Source organism: Hippichthys cyanospilos, chromosome 17, assembly GCF_059441005.1.
Source record: "Hippichthys cyanospilos isolate Australia breed blue-spotted pipefish chromosome 17, RoL_Hcya_1.0, whole genome shotgun sequence".
Lineage (NCBI taxonomy): Eukaryota > Metazoa > Chordata > Actinopteri > Syngnathiformes > Syngnathidae > Hippichthys > Hippichthys cyanospilos.
The window spans coordinates 12,056,602-12,077,311 of NC_142385.1; the positions used below are offsets into that span (position 1 = coordinate 12,056,602).

General features: G+C 42.5%; 3 protein-coding genes across 5 annotated transcripts; 2 read left to right on the plus strand and 1 right to left on the minus strand.

Moving 5' to 3' along the window:
- Positions 1–391: 391 nt before the first annotated feature.
- Positions 392–8,927, minus strand: LOC148409699 (plexin domain-containing protein 1-like). Of its 2 annotated transcripts, XM_088439884.1 has the most exons (13): positions 8,597–8,926; positions 4,972–5,108; positions 3,018–3,161; positions 2,878–2,947; positions 2,642–2,764; positions 2,438–2,556; positions 2,253–2,352; positions 2,088–2,183; positions 1,937–2,018; positions 1,815–1,875; positions 1,622–1,745; positions 948–1,096; positions 392–870 (listed from the first exon to the last, which is right to left on the minus strand). In XM_088439884.1, exons 1-13 carry the CDS (start codon positions 8,664–8,666, stop codon positions 745–747), a joined length of 1,401 nt encoding a protein of 466 aa, XP_088296010.1. In that variant the 5' UTR covers positions 8,667–8,926; the 3' UTR covers positions 392–744. The 2 variants fall into 2 exon arrangements, with proteins under 2 accessions (XP_088296010.1, XP_088296009.1); XM_088439883.1 differs by having other exon boundaries at positions 1,937–2,183; positions 8,597–8,927.
- On the plus strand, positions 5,539–20,648 carry tectb (tectorin beta). Its single transcript, XM_088439886.1, has 10 exons — positions 5,539–5,580; positions 16,030–16,337; positions 17,418–17,608; positions 18,542–18,693; positions 18,753–18,825; positions 18,887–19,074; positions 19,178–19,340; positions 19,404–19,482; positions 19,586–19,618; positions 19,705–20,648. The coding sequence occupies exons 2-10, from the start codon at positions 16,274–16,276 to the stop codon at positions 19,773–19,775; spliced, it is 1,014 nt and encodes a 337-aa protein (XP_088296012.1). The 5' UTR covers positions 5,539–5,580; positions 16,030–16,273; the 3' UTR covers positions 19,776–20,648.
- LOC148409701 (dickkopf-related protein 3-like) lies at positions 13,214–15,179 on the plus strand. 2 transcript variants are annotated; one of them, XM_088439513.1, is made up of 4 exons: positions 13,214–13,463; positions 13,534–13,708; positions 13,795–13,996; positions 14,955–15,179. In XM_088439513.1, the coding sequence occupies exons 1-4, from the start codon at positions 13,311–13,313 to the stop codon at positions 15,013–15,015; spliced, it is 591 nt and encodes a 196-aa protein (XP_088295639.1). In that variant the 5' UTR covers positions 13,214–13,310; the 3' UTR covers positions 15,016–15,179. The 2 variants fall into 2 exon arrangements, with proteins under 2 accessions (XP_088295639.1, XP_088295640.1); XM_088439514.1 differs by lacking the exon at positions 14,955–15,179 and having other exon boundaries at positions 13,795–14,000.
- Positions 20,649–20,710: the final 62 nt, after the last annotated feature.

Here is a 20,710-nt window from a genome sequence, read left to right on the forward strand (position 1 = left end):
GCAGTCATTTCCAGAGACTGTGTTGTTGTCAGAGATCATCAGTTTTGAAGCAGGACATTATCAATTGGTCTGAAAATAATGAATGTGCAACAAATGTAAGATTTGAGTTCATCGATATCTCGTCGCCATGTCTAGTGGCAAGCAGAACAATTATAGGCTCCTCCGCTAGATGGCAGACGTTACATGTTACTGTAATAGCTTTTGGTTTAAATAACCTCGCGCACATTTTACATGAAATATTTCGATAACATTTCTATTTGATGCTCTACTGTGATGGCTGTTTGATTTAAAAATGTACCTTGCTCAATAAAGGTTGAAACATTAGCTTAGCATGCAAGTATGAATGAGTGTGTGCTTGTGTGCGTGTTTGTGTGTTGGGAGGTGGCAGCAGTCAACTCTGAAATCATTTTAATAAAGACAATTAAACGTGAAAAATAAAACCACAGAAAATATGTCAGTTTCTTAATGATCATTGGTTATTATCCCAAATAATATAATGTAACAACACATTTCTCTTGGTTTGAAAACAAAGATTAAAACCGCAGCTGGGAAGTGTACAATACTTTGTGAAGGTAGTGTCCATTGACATATTTTTTCATGTTTTTTTTCCTTCTTTTCATTTCAGACCTCGCGACATATGACGTGTGTGATGTCGAGGAGACGCAGGGAAGGCCGTAAACGGTCGTAGATGATTGGTGAGTGGATTTTTTTGTTCACGTGTTAGCGCCTTCAAGATGGCTGCCTTCAGCAGCACTGTTCCGCCTCGATGAACCCTTCCTTCTCGTGACCCGTCAGCTCCACCTCGCCGTAGCTGGACGGGCAGTCCTGGTTGCGGAACTTCATAGCGGGCCAGTAGTTGTTGCTCCGTCGCTGATCGTACACGATGACAGCCATGTTATTACGGCAGAAAATACATAAAGAAAAGTAGCTGTGACGAATGTTCTCACCTGCATGAGGTAGAAGGGCGGGGCCAAGGTGGAGTGCGTGTTGATGTAGTACACGGCCAGCAAGGTCAACGCCACCACCAGCACGAGCGCCCCCACCACGCCGGCGATGATCGCCGCATTTTCCGTCATCCTTGTGTGCTCTGGAGGCTCTTTTTGGGGAGAGACGGACAGTTTGCGACTCAAAGTTATTATATGAACTAAAGCTCGACTAACATGGATTTTTAGGGGCAAATGTTGAGATTTGGGAGAAAAAATCAGCATTTATACATATATAATATATATATATATATATATATATATATATATATATATATATATATATATATATATATATACTTAAAAGTAATCCATGCTGCTGGCAAGCCTAATTTTTGCTTGACGCACTGGCAACAGGCACCGTACAATAAAATATCAGTAAAATTGTTATTCTCTTATTGCATTGAATTTGCGATTTTATGTAATTTCAGAACAACGCGTTGTATTTTTGCAGATATTTGATGGGCCATAACCGCCCAATTAATTGGTTGGGCTCCAATATGAACCTCCGTTTATCATGTAAAATATGTTCCAGACCTACGATGTGCGAAATGAATCAAAGTTTGACTCTATAAAAACTAAAATACATAAATAACTAGTTAGCACTGTAATAGAAGAACGTGTCCATGTCAACTCACCCCTGGTGACCACGTCATTGAAGAACTTTGCCGAAGATGACGTCGGGACAGCGGACGAATAAGAGGAGGAGAGTGTCGATTCCTCAGGTGACGCCGGGTAGTCGTCCTCACACGTGCTTTCAGCCTGCGCGCCATAATTAACGTGACTTAGCTGAGGAAAATCGACTACAAGGAGGTTTCGCGAGTCTCTCACCTCCTCCGGACAGTTGTAATCCAGCCACTCTTGTCGAAGACGATCGATTCCATCTGAACACCTGATATCGAAGCGGAAATTTTTCTCGCCAGTCGCCCTTTAGGGGACTTGTGCGCTCGTACCTTTGAAGCGTGTTGCACCACCCGCATCCGCTTGTCAGGTTGGAGCCCGAGCAGAGGTCACAGGTCGTGTGTTGAAGACAAGCTGAAATGCGAAATGAGTTACTGGAAAAATGGAGGCTTTCTTTTCCTGTCATTTTTTTTTTTAACTTACTGGGAAGCGGCGTGAACTCAAATGCTGATCCGCTGACTATCGTGGTGGTGTTGATTTCAACACGGTGATACTCGTAGATGGTCCTCTGCTTCGTTTCTTCAAGGCAAACGCTTTATGTACCACAAATATTTCGGGATGGAGCGTTTCAGAAAATTAGGCGCTCACCTGCAATCTGCGTAGATGGGACGTATGCCATGAACGCGTCGGACATTCCCACTTTTACCGGATGCTCCGTCGAGTTAATCCTTTCCACGGGCGCCGGGATCTAAAGAACATTCACGATTGCGCACTCTAGTTTGGTTCTGAATAGAAGCTGAATTCAGACGCGCACGTGCGGAAAAAAAACTCACCTCTCTGTAGTTAAAAACCACGGTTCCGTTTCTGTGCAGCGCCGCCTGGAACGTAAACGCTCCTTCGGCCTCTCGGTCTTTTAACCGCACTTTGTCCCACTGGACCACAAATAGATGACCTGGATGCGCCAAAATTCCCTCCTTTCAGCTTTTTCGCATAGTCTCAAAAGCTACCGAGCGGCTCGGCTAACCGCGCTTACCTACCGTTATCTGAATACCTCACGGTGGAGTTTACGGAGAAACTGGGGTCAAAGTTGGCCATGAGGGGGGCGATGTACTGGGTGGCTGTTAGCATGCGATGGGTAATCTCCCCCATGAAGATGAAACCTTGGGGGATGAGAACAATTTTCATTTGCTAGCCAGCTAGCGCCAGGAAATTATATTTGTAATCATAAAAAATATATACATATATATACATACACACATAATTTCTAACTCACCACCAGTTGCGACGATAATTTGTCTCAAATAATGTCCGTAAAATGGAAAATCAAATGAAAGTGCTACCCTCTGAGAAAAAGGAAACATAATCAGTGTCACGCTTTCTAATGGGCTCGCGTGTATTTGCAGCGCCGCTCACCGCCGCCTGCCGGTGTGCGTTAGATAGGATGCCGTGGATTCGGACTTGGCTCTTGTGCAATGAGTCTAAGTCCACCCACAGGTCTTTGGTACGCCCGTCGTCCGGGCCGAAACTCTGCCAGCTGTAGTAGCGCTGCGAGTCCTCCTGGCAACAAAATGCAGCTCGACAGCCGTGCTAATACTAGAAATATTTTGAGTACATTCCCCCGCCAACTGTCCAAAGTCAGCTGGGATAGGCACCAGCAAGCCTGCAACCCTTGTGAGAATAAGCGTCTCTAAAAAAATGGATGGATGGAAGTACTAAAGGCAATTTCAGACCCTTTGGCTAATTAAACACTTAATATCAATAAGTACCTGCATTTGAATGTCTACAGTCTTTGTGATCAAATGAGTTAAGGACATTCTTCACAGATGACTGGACACGGTCCTATTTTTTGTGCCGTCATCAAAACCCATTGACCATAATTGACAGCAGAGCATTTTTACCTTTTACTTTTGAGTGGGCCAGTTTCTTTTTCCAGAGTTTTTTCACACAATTCTCTGTCCTTTCACGTCAATATAAGGGGAATGTGAATTTTTGCCCTTGGTGAGGACCGTATATACGTCGCAAGTAGGTTGTGATGTGACCAACATCGTTATTGATGCGCGCCGTTGTCAGAGGTGTCAGAAAGCCATGAAAAGTAGAACAGTTAAACGCAGCGCTGCTCCACATACAGCCTGCGACCCACTTTGTGCATTTGCATCGACACTTCCTGGGATTTCTAGTCAAGGGGCATTCATGGGCATTCCAGTTGCATGACAGTTAGTCCCTAGTCCCTCCCTTGACCCTTGTGCTGTCTTTTGACTATTTTGGGGTCATTTTCTTCCACATGATTCTCCCGGGTGAAATTTCAGCTCCCCGGCGTCTTCTTTTAATGCTCGTGAAATGTCCTTTGGTGTAAAGATCAAAGGATTGGACAAAATGTTACACAAGGGTTAAACAGGCACTTGGCCGTCCAGCGCTCATCGGTGTCCAAGTGAGTCATTGCTAGTGCTTCACATGTCAGCCGGCATTAGCTCTGCTCTGTTTTTCCATTCGGAGCAAAAGAAGGAAAAGTACAAGACGCTTGACGCTGCGTGAGGCCAGAAGTTCAGGCCATTTTGAACAATTAGACACAGCTCAGAATTCTTTATTTCCTGGCAGGCGGCAATATCGCTCATAACCAAATGTCAGTTTTGGCCAATAAGAGCTAGAAGAAAGACATTTGTGAAAAATACGTGAAAATGGGACGTCAGTCGTCGCCTTTTTGATAATTGCCTTCTCATACTATTTTTACTATTATTCTTGTTCTTTTTTGTTGCTCCATCGGGGGTCGCTCCATCCCCAACACACACATTGAAAAAAAAATTAACTGTTTGCATTTTTTTCTTTGGAACATATCCCCTAGTTGAAACACATATTGACAAAAAAAAAAAAACATTCTAAGTGTGCAAATACCCACTAGTTCAGTGTTTTATTATTAATTAAAGATTATTAGTAGGATTGATGAAATAAATTGGTAAAACTAATCAAAACAGAATGTATTATGAATTAGATTCTTTAAAGGGACAATGTGTAAGACTTAGACCGTTTTTCATTAAAAAGCAATAAATTAAATGTAACAATTTCAAAAACTCGCAAATAAATGTGTTTTTAACGAGCAACGGTATGTTTTAAATATAACTGTAGGTCTAGTTATCATGAAATGATATTACATGGGGGTGGCACTCCTCCGGAAGCTGCTATTTATGTTATAACCACGGACAATGATAAATGCTGCTGACCGTAGTGAAAAACAGTAAAAAATTCATTGAAAGGTGAGACATTTTTTGTATTTGGAAGTGTATCGCTTAATTTGCGACTTTAGAGAACAGGTTGCGCCAAAGTACCGCAAAATAGAAAAATTGGACAAAGTTCAAATTATGTTGAGCCTCACCACAATATGGCTCATGTTGTCAGGCAGGAAGGTGATGTCCAGTCTTCCTCCCTGCTGTGGCGCTGGAGGCGCACTGCGGGCGCCTTTCGGCCTCTGGAAGCTGCTCTTCCTCTCTGGAGGCGTCCCGCTCTCCGCGTCTGCAAAAAGCAGTATCCCCTTTAAATTCCATTCAAATTTCTCCAGAAATCTAATTTGAAAAGGTACAAGAGCTTGAAATCCACACTGACACCCTTCCGAGTTTGCGGTTACATCTGTTTTTTATCGTCTCCTTCTGGTTTGCTTTCCAGGGACGGAGTCCACTGTTTTTAAGGTGGAGCGTTGAAAGTTTTAATTTATGCGTGGGCGTGTGTTTTGCACTCAGCACAGTAACAGGGAAAATCGTAAAACAATTCCTTAATTGCCATGTGCCAACAGGGCAGAGTTTTCTGTTGCAAAAGTCGACTTTCACGGTGGCTTGCGTGTGATGAATGCAATGTCTGACACCACCGCTAGATGTCATTAACGGTTCTTTTTAGTTCATGGGACTTCTGACATCCGGTAGCCAAACTCACACGAACAAGCTTTTTCTTTTTCTTTTTGGGTGTTGGAGGATTCAGTAGAGTTTTACTGGTGAGCGAAAACTGTTGACCCCCTTAAATACATATAATGCATGCTAATCAGCAGTTTGCAATATTATCTTATTCGTTTAACTGACTGCTATTTTATTGAGAATATAAGGAGAGCAACATAAACATATTAGCTAGGGCACATTGGGAGCCAGAAAACCAGACATGTGTTGCATGTCACAGTAAGCCATTTATGCTGATTGGAAAAAGACAAATGGTGACATGCATTTGAAGGCTTTGGATGACGACGCAGTGAGATCTGCTCAACAAGAGAATTCTAATTGGGTCACATTGACAGCGCTCATTGGGACTCAAATGCTGAAGAGGCGGGACAGCACTTGATAAATCCAATTCACACTGCCTGTTACTGGCACTTTTCCTTTGTTTTTTGAAAATCAGTGCATTTGAAAGCCTCTGAGATGTAGTATATGTGCAGTTTAAACTATTACAATAAAGTGCTTTCATTTGCATCTGAACAAGACCGAGCATTAACAGGCTGTTAGACTACTTAAGACTCCACATCAGGTCTGAGCGTGCAGCACAAATAATCTCGGTCTTTTGAAAAACAAAAGCGCAAAGCAAAGAAGCTCTAAAAAGTGAAGCACAACTACTGCCAGACCAATTAAAACTGATCTACGTCGTCTATAGTCGTCAATGGCAGCGAATGAGTTGATATGTCCCATTTTGAGCCTATTTGGAGGGCTATCAATCTACTCTCTTGTTCTTGTTGACTCAGTCCCTAACTTCGGTAATAGTGGGCGATTACGGATTTTTTTATTTTTGTTTTGTTAATGTCCAAGCTTGCAGAAGTCTTAATAAACTTGTGGTGTTGACTTAGACGCTTGTCCGGCAGCCCGCATGTGTGCGGGGGTGAAAGTCCGGTGAAGAAAGGGGCGAAGTGGAGTTCAGGAGTGGGTCGGGCTTATGGGAAAAGTCTGGCCGACATGTGCTCACTCGGTGCGTCAATAATGATGGCAAACGGTCAGAAAAGTCCAGACGACCATGCGTGATGTTATCCTACTTTTAAACATTAGGTGGCGGTAATATTCACTTTGGACTCGCTCCTGATAACCTCACAATGAAGCTAGTAGTTCACATCATCTCAGTCAAGATAAACTTTATGTATCTATTTTTTAAGCGTGTTTTTCAAAAAGTTGAAATTCTTTTGAATCGTCGGGTAGAACCATTTATCAGTCTGCTCTGTTGACGTTGACAAAAGTTACATTTTCAGCTTTTTTAAAGGCCGCACAAGTGTTTTTAAACACGGAAAAAAAAACGTTGCCAAGTTCCTGGGCTGAAACAAAAGCTGATGTGCTTTCCGGCTGTTTGGAAGCCCCCAAATCCAAAGATGATAAATACATTTCCTCCCAAAAAGAGGTGAAGGCTTTGAAGACACTCAAAGAAAGGACGCGCGAAGGGCACTTAAGGTTCGGCAGGATGGAAAAAAATTGATTGTCGTCAGGCTCGGATGCGGTTGGAGCGGCGTACGAGTGAGTGGGTGATCTGTTACAAGATGTGCAGAGGTGCTCTTGGCGTGGGCCGAGGCCACAAAAACACCAGACTGCTGGCGGCTCAAGTCATAACAAGGACAAATTGTAACTTGGAAAGCAGCTTGAAATCACTGTTGGGTTCAGGTGATGGATTTATCAGGGTCTAGTTGTCCGTTTTGTTTGCTTTGCTTTTTATTGAAGATAAACTGGGTGTTGCGCAAGGTTTATTTTGACATGTTTCACAATCAGATATAATTTTTACCGGGATTACATCTATTCTGGTGGGTCACGCTGACAATAAATAACAGCACTAAGTGGAATCTGCGGTTAACAAATGGCTTATCGGACCAGTTGAGTTTTTATGACCTTGACTTTGAGAAATTGCAAGGTTCGGAGGTCAGGGAAAGGAGAGGGCTAAGTCACAAGTAGGGTTAGAATTATGTTTTAGGGTTCGGGTCTGAGGTTAGGGTTTAGGTGGTTAGGGTAGGTTTAGAATAGGATATGGGGTTTGTTTCAAGGATTGAAGAGACCCCCGATGCAGGTTAAATGCCCTCCATTGTTATCGATTTATTTGTTGGTAGTTATTGCTGGAATATTTAGTTACCATTATCCAACTTCCCTTTAACAAAGGCCATACAAGCTAGCTAGCTACTAGCTTGAATTTTGATGTACATTTCTCAGATATTGACGTTCTTAGACATACATTTCTTTTGTTTTGGGGGTGTGAGGTGGAAAATATTGCTTTAATAGAAGCAAAGTGAGTTGAGTTAGGTTGGACCGCTTGATGGAAATGGAGGTAATGATCTGTAAAATCTGGAAATCAAGCTTTTACGCTTATGTCATCTGGGTCCCCTTAGACCTGGACATGCATCAGTCTTTGCAGATGCGGTTGAAAGTTTGACACCTAAAAGTAAGCGTTGTTATAATATTCTATGGCTCAAGCATCAGCTGTTTTGCAATTTGTGAGAAATGGGCTCCCAATGAATATTATGTTGGTGCCATGGATGGGCTAAGGAACTCTGGTGGACTAGCGATGGTTGAAGTTGGTTGGAGGGGGATCACGGGGGAGGCCAGAGGAAGAAAGTGGAGCATCAGTGATTTGTTGGAGGAGGAGCTGAAGAAGAACGGGGTCTGGCTAAAAATACCGGATCTCCAAGGAGAACAGAAATACATACTGTACATGCACACGCAGAAGGTAAGTGGTACACAGGGCGGCTTCCCCATAGGAGACGCAAAAAATGTGGAAGGTGATGAGATGAACAGATTGAGAGCTATCATAAATGACGTCCTGATGAAAATTTTGGTTGGGGTTTGAGTCATTTTAGTTTTGGATTTACGGTCAGTTTAATGTTGCATTCAGGGCACCGGTTTAGGGTTAGGGTTAAAGATAATCCCCAGCTCGAATTCACTATGACTTCAGAGTAATTTGGTTTCCGTCTTAATCCGACCCACCAAAAACATCTCATCTTCCAAATGTGATCTGGAACAGGATCGGTATCAGCGCATATGCGGGAGCATGTCCGGGCTTACCTTCACGAGACCACAGGGTCCCCAGCTGAGCTTGGAGGAGACAGACGAGGAAAAGCCCCCCGAGCTCCATGTCCGGCCGCCTCGTCGTGGCTCCCCGCTCGCTGGTCCCGATTTCCGCTCCGCTTCGCGCAGGCTTACTTTCCCCTCACCTTGTCCGAGGTTTTCGCCGCCGCAGCTCCTCTCCGAGCTCCCTCAGGGGAACATCTGGGCCGGCGGCTCCATGACAGCGGGAGAGTTGACAAAACAGCTCGAGTGAGGAGACTCTGGTTCCTCTCTCTCTTTTCCTCTCTCCGCACAGCTCGCTCTCTGACTGTTTGCACGAGGAGGAAATATTTTTTCTCGTTTAGAGACAAGCGGGCCAAAAAAATTTGAAGTTTGGGAGGGGCTACCCCCCTCGTGTGAAGCGAAACAAACGTGATGATGTTTTGGAAGAAAACATGTTTTGCTGAAGCCAAAACACCACATGGACTGATGGAGACCACCTGTAAACGGTGACGCATCAAAGATGACCACTTTTTTTTTTCCAATGGACAAATTTTGGACGATTCTTTTAAACAGAAAAATCCCGATCACGCAGGAAGACTTTATACTGTAATTTTAATTTGGGGAGGGGGGGTGCTATCCCTGAACATGGGTGCCGTGTTTTGCTCAAGTTGCACAACATCTCGATGCTAACTCGATGCTAGCTAGCAAATGTCTCGGTCTGTAGCCTGTGCTTTTTGCTAGTTTGTAAGAAAATTCATGCAGGGTATTCTGGTGGAGACTTTATCTGGTAGTTTTGGTTCGAGTGAGCATTTGAGGGTCTTGTGTCCTACACTAAATATCTCCTTGCTAACCACCTACAGCTAGCCGCTATCTTAGCGATTTGCCTCTGCTTCTTTTTCATCGAACAATCCTCAGAAGAACCTAAGGTGTTCTTGAAAAAAATACGCAAGTGTTTCAGTCTGAGTTGGCAATGTCATGAATTGTTGATGCCTTGCTCAAGTGACCCGGGATCTCTCTGGTAGCTTTCTTGTTCAGTAACTTCAAACTCTTTGGTTATTAGCAAAACTCATCATGGATATCTGGGGTGTTCTGGAAAAGATTTTATGGTTTTCCTTTGGGTAGTGGTGTCTTGTCCCAGATCATTGCGAGATTCCACGAATAGGTCAAGCAACCGAAAATTTCTCCGGCAACCAGCAGCTATCTTCTGTTTCTTACGCCCCTTTGGTTCATAACACAATCTATCTATCTTTGGGATGCCATAGGTAAGATTTTATGCTTATATAGCAAAGCCCATGGAGAGTTTTAGGGTGTTTTTGAGAAAATACTGCGTAAATGTTCAAGTCCTATTGAGTACTTCTGTTTACCAGAGCATTGAATGGTGCCTTGCTTCACAGAAAGTTCTAGTCTCAAACTACCCGCCTTTATAGTCTTACAAACTGCCATGTTGAGGTTAATTGCACTTAATCTCTGTAGATCTCTGTTTTGGTGAGGTCACCAAGATAAGATTGCGGGTTATGATGTCATATTAGCTTATTGATGGGCAAATCTGTCTCTTGTTTTTGATAGCTCTCCGCAAGTCGCGCAAATGACATCCAAATGTGCGCTCATGACCAAACAATGTCTGGCGACTCATTCGGGTGTCCCGATATTGACTCACTGTTGGTGTGCTGTCAGAGTTTTGATGGAAGTCTCCTTGATTTGCGACGGCTTACAGCGCGTTGTCCTCTCGGTCCTCGTCTCTCCTCGCAGCTTTCCGATCTTGGCACCGGCGAAAGTTGCGGGGCTGGTTCCCATTACGGCGGGAATCGCACTCCACTTTCTTGTCCCAATTGGAAACAGGCTATCGAGTACCGACTGAGACGAAAGGCAGCACCGACATGCGGGGCTTAAATAAAAGACAGGTTAGGTCCATCAAAGAACCCTGACATTGATATACAGGCATACCTTGAAATATTTTCTGGAAGTGTGTCATGTGGTTTTCTGCATTCTTCAGCAATATTGTAAAGTGATGGATCATCAAGACAAGTACAAATTCTGACGACAATAATGACAAACATCAAATGTTTGCCGGGGAAACTAAACCAGATTTGTTTTGTTTGCTCTGCGGTCAACTTGAGCTTCATTTTAATGACACATCTGAAGAGTAGCATGTTAGTTTGCTGTCAATTAAAGAGCAAATATTTCAATGGGAAAAAGTTCCCTCAGTATAATAAAGTAAAATATTAACACTCAGTACAGTGACAGCTGAATGTGCTTTCAATTATTTTTTGTTGTAGGTGCAATGTGACATTAAAGTGAGGAGAAATGAATGCTATTTTACAGGCAAATAAGTAGCTTCATAACCTTTGTCGTATAACAATGTTTTTAAATCTTTATCTCATGATTGCATGATTTGTAAATGAAAATATCATGATTGTTGCACTAAAACCTCATAAGCCACATTATGGTAAATTTAATGTAAAGATCTGTGCTATTGTGGGTGTAATATAAATGTAGTATATATATATATATATATATATATATATATATATATATATATATATATATATATATATATATATATATATATATATATATATATATATATATATATATATATATATCAACTGCATCTAGATACTTTCAAAAAATAGATGTACAGTCTACTTAAAACAATGTGTATTTCGTGGTCCTACGGGACGCCGATACCTAACTGCGATACTGTATTCCCTATAAAGTCGTTTTTAAAGTTCCAAAATGAGTCTAAATAGTGCAACAATGTACAAAATGTGCATTGTTTTGATTTCAGGGCGGGTCAATAAGGGTGGCAGACTCCCCCCCCGCCCGCCCGCTCCACTACGGCCGGCATTCATGGCTCCCTGCGGGGGGTCAAGGTCCATTACAATGGGCAAAGATCACCCTGCCCTTAAGGGTTTTATTTGTTGCACTCCTCCCCTCCAAATGACATGTCCTCGCTGCCACGTTGATTGAGAAACGGAGCGCGTTCATTAGGGACGTCATTAGCGGAGTCACAACCACCGGGGGAGCGTGTTCACCACCGCGGACAGACACTTATCTGCCGGCTAAACAAATACAAGCCGGGGGCCATCTTGGTGTCACTACGAATGGGCAACAAGAATGCCGGGTTTTGGGGGGGGGGGGGTGAAAAGCGGAGGGAAGCGACATCAGCATCCTTGTTGTTGTTCTTGTATCCAAAGGGGCGTTTGTAAAAATACACACCCGCGTATTTTTCCACGCATTTTTCACAATACACAAGAATTGCAACTTTTCGGTCACGGCGGCGATATTTACATCTCGCTAATGGGTCCCCGTTGTGCCCATTGTGTTTCCTAATTGAGCTGCAATTACGTCATTAGTCTGTGTTAGCATGTTTTGATAAAGGACTTAAGTAGCCGGCGCAGGATAGCGATCACCTCCGTCTGTCGCAGGCGATATGCAAATGAGCCCCGGACTTATCCCGGCATCAGTCTGTGGGAATGAATGCTAATCAACAATTAGCAGACAATTTGTTTTTGGGGCAGTTTATTGGGTGGGGATGCAAATACTGATCGTTGCTAACATACTGTGAAACACTGTTTAGTAGCCGCATGACCAACTGGGCTCGGAAAACGCAAATATTTGCGTAATGACACTTTTAGAGAATTTTAAAGGGATATTTCAGCATTTCTGTTAAGTTCTAAAATCATTCTTATAGAAGCAATGTGACTAGATTAAAAAAAATGACTGTCAAAGAGCAAAGTGTCACTTTAATTCAATTGGATGAATCATTTTTCAGGAAAATAATAGATACAAATAATATAATTTGGACAATTTATGGCTGTTTTTTTAAGACATTTTCACTACGCCAAATTATTATTGTAATAAAATCAGTGCAGTAGGAATTATTGTCGTCCCAAAGGCCCTAATATAATCATAATTATTTTAATTATTCCACTTGAAAACTTTTTAGAGGGAAATAATACGTATTTTGTGTCTCCATCCCAGTGTTATGTTTATTTTTAAACAGCATTATACATGAAACAGTTTTAGGTTTAAAAAAATGTTTACCAACTTTGTATATTAGTTGGACCATAAGTTATTGAACAAATCTGATTTTTAGTACAAAACAAATATTACTTGTTTCAACACTTTTTTGCCCAAAAAGTGTCACAAAAGGCAACAAAAACTGTTACAACTTAAACAATGTGTAATTGAGAATTAAAAAAAGAGAATCTGAAAAGTTTCTCATCCCTGCTTGCACCCCCCCCCCCCCTCCTCTGTCCCCCCCCTGAGAACTAATAGCTGATGGTAATTACATTTAATGAGATCATGGGGTCGTCTGCAGGGTGCGCTCCAGCAAATTGCTCTCGGCATGGGGTCTGAGCTGGGGGGGCGGTTGGGGCCCCAAATTGTTATTTTGAGGGGGGGGGGGGGGGGGTTGTCACTCAGCAAAACGTGCCGTTGTCAGCTTTTCTGGGACGTCTTCTGGGGGGCGTCTTAGCTAATCCATTAACAACTAATTGTCTCCTCCCTCACTACATGGACAAACAGACTTGTGGGTGGGTGGAAGGGAGAATGGGGGGGGGGGGGTCCAGCTGGAGCCTTATAAAAGTGAAAGAGGAGCCAGGTCACTGTCACTTGCTGACGTCTGAATATTTGCAACCGCCCGCCCGCCCGCCGCCGGGACGACTGACCGCAAGTCGTAAAGCTGGTCTCGCCGTCACCTTGACCTGAATCCGTTTTTTCGGCCATGTTGCCCAACGTGTGGATGGCGAGCCTGTGTCTGTGCTTCGCGAGGGCCGAGGCGCACATTTGGGCGTGGATGCTAAACATGCCGCACGGTCCACCCAAAGACGGACCCGTGGCGCCGCGGGACGTGGCGCCTCCTCCCAGAGCGACCGCGGTAAGATTTGGGATTTTTGAATTCAAATTCAATGCAAGTTTGGCAAAAAACGCGTCACGCTCGTCCGCAGGTGGCGTGCGACCACGACAGGGCCTGCGGGCGAGGCTTCTCCTGCGACCGCCATTTTGGCGTGTGCGTGCCGCTCCGAGGGGAGGGGCACTACTGCCGCAGGGACGCCCAGTGCGTCCGCGGCCTCAGCTGCATGTTCGGCAAATGTCACCGCAGTATCCCCGACGGGCAAGAGGGTAAGTGAAAGAATTTCTAAATCTATTTTCAATTACTAATCGCAAACCAGGAAACAAAAGCGACCCCGTTTTTTTTTTTTCTTCAGGCGCTCGATGCAAGGTGGACCGAGATTGCGGGGCGTCCATGTGCTGCGCCCGTCACCACGGCGAGCGCGTGTGCAAGCGGCGGCTGATGCGCGGCGACGGCTGTTACGTCCCGGACGGCGGCCTGGCGTTCAGCATCAACCAAATCTGCCCCTGTGATGAGGGGCTGCTGTGTCGGGAGAACATCGCCCCACATAGGAGAGAGTGAGTATTGCAGAAGTATTGTTTAAGAGTCCAGACATCCAGCTACTTAAAACAAAAAGAAACAATTACCTCAAATAATCAATTACTTTAGTAATTTAGTACCTAAAGTAATTGTTACAGTAGAACTTCAACACCGAAGTATTTGATTTCTTTAATACTTGAATACTCAAAGTAGTCAATTACCAGCCATTTTTCGGCCCCCTTCTAGCAAAATACTTGAAAAAAATGAAAAACGACTACCAGGGCTTCAATGTCTGGACTCTTAAAAAAAAACAAAAAAAAAAAAATGTAAAAACACGTCTTTGGAATTGAATGAGTTAAAGCAGACCATTTGAAAAAAAAAAACTTGGCGATGCATCTTTTCTTAAATGCAGACATTAATTTCTAGCTTATATATTCTCCTGAGATCCAATCTATTTGTGTCCACTGCAATGGACATTTATTCTTCATCTATATTATTTATATTCTATAACCCTAACCCTAACACTAAAAATACTAAAAATATTTTTAACTACAAAAGTAAATGACTTTTTACTCTCAATTACATAAAATTCAGAAAAAAAACATCTGCCCATACTTTGTTTTATTAATGTACATTAAATCAACTTTTAATTACATAGACCAGGCGTGTCCAAACTCTTTTGTTTGAGGGCCGCATGCAAGGAATATTAATTTTATAAATATTAATTTATTACTATAATATTTATTAATATAATATACATTTATACAATATTAAAATATATATATTTGTTAATATAATATACAGAATTTATATATATATATATATATATATATATATATATATATATATATATATATATATATATATATATATATATATATATATATATATATATATAAAACAAACAGAAATCATATCAAGCGACAAATATTGACTTTTGTGGATTTCTCATTAAGCATATCAACGTGACCTAACTTGATCTTGGTTGTCTTCCAGGAGGGATTTTATTTACCAGACGGAACGCACAAGCTGGACGTGCCAAGTTCCCAAAGGCTAACACCAAGCTCAATACTAATTTTATTTATTAAATCCATTGTACAGGATTGTGTATATAAAAGTCGTTTTTATGTTTTTTTTCTTTTTGCCCTCAAGCACTACACTAACCTGTTGTCATAGCAACACACATCTGCTGTACTCCAAAAGAACCAATAAAAAACAGAACGCGTCCCATAATGAGTCACGCTTTGTTTTTTTTTATAAGTGGAGTCCGTGAGCGGGTTGGATATGTTCTGTAAGATGATGCGAGATGTTTCGATGCTATCGGCGCGCCGCATTGAGATGTTAATCAACTGAGATGCCACCGTCCTCGGAGGAATCCAATTCTCACTCGAAGCCTTGAGTGAATATTCAGACGTAATATTGGGGACACAGAAATCTTGTGCACTGCTTGGGCATTTTGTGGAAATGTTCCTCTTTGATGATCATTTTCTTTGTTAATCAGTTTCAAGCGTGAAAAAATTCTGAATTTTTATTTTTTTGCACTGATTTTGTTTTATCTTGCCTGTCTCTACATCCAACACATTTTGCGCCTATTTGTGGACAAAAAATGTACAAGCACAATCATCATTCGTCTTATCATTCTTTTATTTTTCTTCAAAATGTTCCCATTGTCATTGTTTTAAGAATATTTTGTAAATGTCTGATATGAAAAAATGCAAATTTCATCCAACAGCAGTATCGTATTTTTTTCTAAATGGAATCCTGCCACTATTCAATTATTTATTTTATACTCTAAAATAAAAGAGATTGACAAATTAGGCCATGAAAAAAATCCAGTTGGAATATTTGGAACCATGGACGTTTCTAGTCCATTTTTGGGGGTGCCCAAGCACCTCCTAAATTTTCAGATTTGTGTTTTTTATGGTAAAATACAAGGAAACTGCTTGTCTTTCCGTGACCCCGAAGTGTTTATTTCTCTTTTTGAAAAGTGCAAATACTCTTCAAAATAAAAAGAACCATTTTGGAGGCATGATGTTAAAGAAGCTTCTTCTGTTGTGTGTGTTTTCCGCAGCAAAGTGGCACATTTCCATCGGTTCCCGACAAAAGACGGACATCCCGAGAGATGGCGATCATTTAAAAGTGAATGTCCGAGCGGCACAGAAGGCTTTTTGTCGGCGGGCCCCCAACGGACGTCTCCGGGTGGGAACGTTGACCACCTTCGCCCCGCCGCAAGCATAAAATGCTAGCCGGAGGGGCAGACGTGAGGGTCTTCTGACAGCAAACGCAATCGTTGAAGTTGTTCCCCGCATGGAATCATGACTGCCGCTTTTCTTCTTGTGATGCTTCCTGTGGTGTGGACTTGTGTTCCGCAGAAAGCAGGTGACGACATCTCATCAAAACATGCCATTCTATTGGTTCGTTTTTTTGCAAGACTTGTTGTCATTGTTGGTTAGTTAAGTGGTTAATTGGTTAGATGGTTAGCCATTCGTTTATTTGGATGCTTCAGCGATTGGTTGATTGCTTATTGAGTCATGAGTGAGACAGCTCGTATGTTAACCTGGAGAATAAATCATTTGTTTACCGGTTAGTTGTCTAGTTGGTGAGATAGGTAGGCTTTTATAGGTGGTAAATTTTCAGTTGGTTAGTTTAAGTTCGATGGGTGTTTGATGGTTTGTTGTGTTGGTTTTACTTTGTTTGTTTGGCTGTTGGTTAGTAAGTTGGTCAACTGCCCAACTTCATTGGGTAGTTTATTGTTTGATTAGTTGGTTGTTAGCTGGTCAGTTGGATATTTACTAATTTCGTTGACTCAATGTGATTGTTGGTATGTTAGTTGGGGGAAGAAATGTCAGTTGCTTGCTTAGTTAGTTGTTCAGTTGACCAATTTTATTCGGTAATTTATTTATTGTTTGATTTGTAAGTTGTTAGCTGGTCAGTTGGCCAGTTACTTTTTTAGTAGGCTCAATTTGATAGTTGGCATGTTAGTTAGAGGAATAAATGTTTTCCAATTGGCTAGTTACTCATTTTGTTGGGTTGGTTTGTCAGTTGGGTAGTTGGTATGTTAGTTTGAGGTTAGTCGGTTAAGTGCTTGTTTTTTTTTTAGTTAGTTGGTTATTTTGACGGTTGGTGGTAGAACATTTGTAGTTACCGGGTTTATGTATTGCTTCATTTGATGAATCGTTTTTTTATTTAGGTGGTTAATTGGTTTATTGGTAGGTTAGTAAGATGACGAAGCTAAACGTTGTTTAGACATTGTTGTTTGTTGATTACGTAGTTTGATGCTAGTATAGATGTTAGATTTATAGTTTGTCAGTTTATTGGTTATCTAGTTATTGTTTTTTTTTGGTTAGTCAGTAGCAGAAACATTTCTTTTTTTTTTTATGTTCTTTCCTGTGTGGGGTGGTAGTTGCTTCTGCCCCAGAATGCCAAGCAAACAGAGCAGTGCTTTATCTAACGTTTCAGATTACGTGATGGTGTCGTGCTTCCCCAACGCCATTATCGCCAACGTGCCCGAGTGTCCGTACGGCTGGGAGATGGAGCAGCTCTCCCTGGGGGGTGTGTGCGCTACAGGCGTGCATAGCTCTGGTTACTACCGCTTCATCATCCCGGACCTGACGCCCAAGAACCACTCATACTGCGGCACCCAGTCGGAGGTGAGGCAAGAAGTTCAGGCGCTGATGCGCTAGCATGCTAATTGTTCTCACCGCTGGAGGCCTGCACTATAGCGAGTCCAGTTTTTTCAGCTGGATGACAGCGCCTTTTACATCCATCTTGACTTTAAAAGGAAAGTTTTTCTGTTTCTTCTTCGGCGGCTACTGCCAAATATCTCGCCTCCTGCGCACAGTCGGAGCGGCGCTGCATGACGCCGGCGCGACTCTTGAATGGTGGCCAAAATCAGCCCAGTGCAGCCACCATTACAACATTGTGGGGAGGACGGGGGCTTGCTGCTGCTTGACCCACTTTGATCTGACAAAAACAGGCAAACATAGCAAACCTACAAGCAAAACAGCCTTTCCCAAATTCTTTCGGCCAAACATACCCGTTTCACATTCCATAGCGCACCCCTTCGCCCCCGCACATACAGTAAAAAAAGTTAGGGGTTGGGTTAGGAGGGTTTTGTTGGGTTAGGCTTTGGGTTGGGTTAGGGTTAGACATCTTGGCTTTGGTTTGGGGTTAGGACACTTAGAACAAGTCCTGAACAAGACTGTCCTCTCATGACAATTGCTGCCTAACTATAATGGAGGCCGGCAGCGCATTCTCCCCGTTTACCGTGCTGTATTTCATAACACTCCTGGCCCATCCCTGTTAGTTACTGCCCAGTAAAAGTTTATATCCTGCCTGGGGCATTTACCGTATTTTTCGGCCTCACCAGCAAAAATGGAGCAAAAAAAAAAAAAAAAGTTGTCACATATAAACCGCACTGGACTATAAGCCGCAGGTTGTAACATCAGATATTTATGCAAAAAATGGTAAATGGTACTTTTATACTTTTTAAAAATGTGGTGCCAAACGATGCTCCAGTTCAGTTGTTTTTGAAGTACCCTTCAGCACAAGTGGAAACACCCACTGTGGTTGGTCCTGTGCAGTACGTCCCCGGCAAAGACGCCCGCTACATCTTCTTCAACTCAGTGGTGTCCAACGACACCTCCCTGACGCTCAGGAACCAGCCGGTCAACTACACCTTCAGCTGCGTGTACCGCGCCAGCTACCTGGTCAACAACGCCGTCTTCAGCCAGAGGTCAGAAAAAAAACTTCCAATTAGTCAAACGTGGATTAAAGTGTTTCTGCTTTCACCAGAGTGGCAACCGTCTACGTCAGCAACGGCACTTCGGGCTCTTTTATGTCACAGCTGTCCATGGGCGTGTTCACGGTGAGTCCTGGAAAGATGCTGAGGCTTGCGATGGTCGGTGATGTGAATGTGCCACCCCCAGAATGCCAAATTCTTGTACGCCAAAGAGGCGCCGTACGTGATCGATACCTCCGAGATCGGCTCGGAGGTCTTCGTCGGCGTGGAGGCCAAAGGGCTGAGCGGACGCTTCCGCGTGGTTATAGAAAACTGCTGGGCGACGCCTACGCCCTACTCCACTGACAGAAGGAGGTGGAGTCTCATCATCAACAGGTGTTGAATTCTGCCTAGCAACAAGTGATGCGACCCTGAAAAAAATATCCGACTGATTCTGTCTTGTCGTTTTGGCTTCATCTTTTCATTCGGGTTCCTTCAGCTGCCCGTCGGACGACACCGTGAACATTTTCGAGAACGCCAAAGATAGCCGTTCCACCTTCAAGTTCAACTCGTTCCGCTTCCGAGGTCAGGAGAAAGTGTCCACCGTGTGGCTCCACTGCGAGGTCCGCGTGTGCGACAGCGAACGACTCGTCTGTCAGCCCGTGAGTAAGACTGTCTCGGTTCAGGAAGACTGTCCTTAACGTTGCGTTTTGTCCATTGTGAAGAGTCCTTGTCCGGCCAAGAGGCTGGCATCGAAAGCAGAGTCGCAAGGAGGCGTCCTGACTGCGGAGTTTTTCATCAAAGGTATGATACAGCGATTTTGGAAATGTTTAACCACTCAAATGCCTCAGTTTATGCGAAACAATTTAAGTTTGAATGTCTTTGTGTAATACAAATGTCTTCACAGCTAAAGCATCTTCTAGTAAAGGACACATCATAGGTAATTTAATGCACAATGCATTTTAAATGAGTGACATGAAATGTGCAAGTTATGTTTGTGTGTGTCTTTTGTTGTCTGTGGTCCAGGAGCGTCCCTCCCGCTTCTACTGCTCATCCTAATCAACACAAGCTGCTATATTTCCATAACTAATCAGTGAACCAACATCCATATGTACTTGAAGGGAGTGCATACAGCTAGTAATGAAAAAAGTATAGAAGTATCTACATTCTTGGAAGAAGTTCATACAGATACTTATTATAGTACAAACATCCATATTTACTGTTGTTATACAGATTGCACAGTTAGGAATCAGTTAGCCAACATTCATATTCTTAGTACTGGTAGGGAGAGCATACAAATACTTGGAGAAAAGACATCATCTGAATCCACTTGTTGCAAGTAAATGGGACTACAGATATCCACATTTATTTCACAGTACGTACCTTTAAAGTGTGCTAACAGCTACTAATCAAACCTTTTATTGTCCTTGTGGTAACTGCGTCAAATCAATAATCAGAAAAGAGACATTTATATTTGCTACACTTGAAGGAGATGCATAAATCAGTCCTAAAAATAAATAAATAAAATTAGGGGCTAAAAGCACAAAAATAACTTTTGTCCACTATTGTACCCATTGGGAGTGCATACAATTACTCTACAGTAAAGAGACATTTATATTATTCATTCATAACTTGAAACATTTCTTAATTAACTGATGCCTGTTGAAGCTGTATGCGCTCCCTACACATAATGTAATGACCTGTTTCATTTGTTAGCCACTGTAGCAGCTGCATGCACTCCCTATATGTGTAATATATATGGATGTAGCTTGAATGATTAGACGCTTGTATTCCCTCGATAAAAGTACAATAATATGGATGTTTCTTTATTGATTATCTATATGCTAGCTGTATGCAAAATCTCCAACTACTTTAAATATGGACATTTTATTTAGTGATTTGCCTCTAGTAAGCTGTATGCACTCCCTACAAGCCCCACGTAAAGTCAATCAGGTGCACCCATACTTGAGATTGGATTACTTAATAGGCAATACAGTAAGCTATATCGTGAAATAAGCATGTTTTGTTGCAC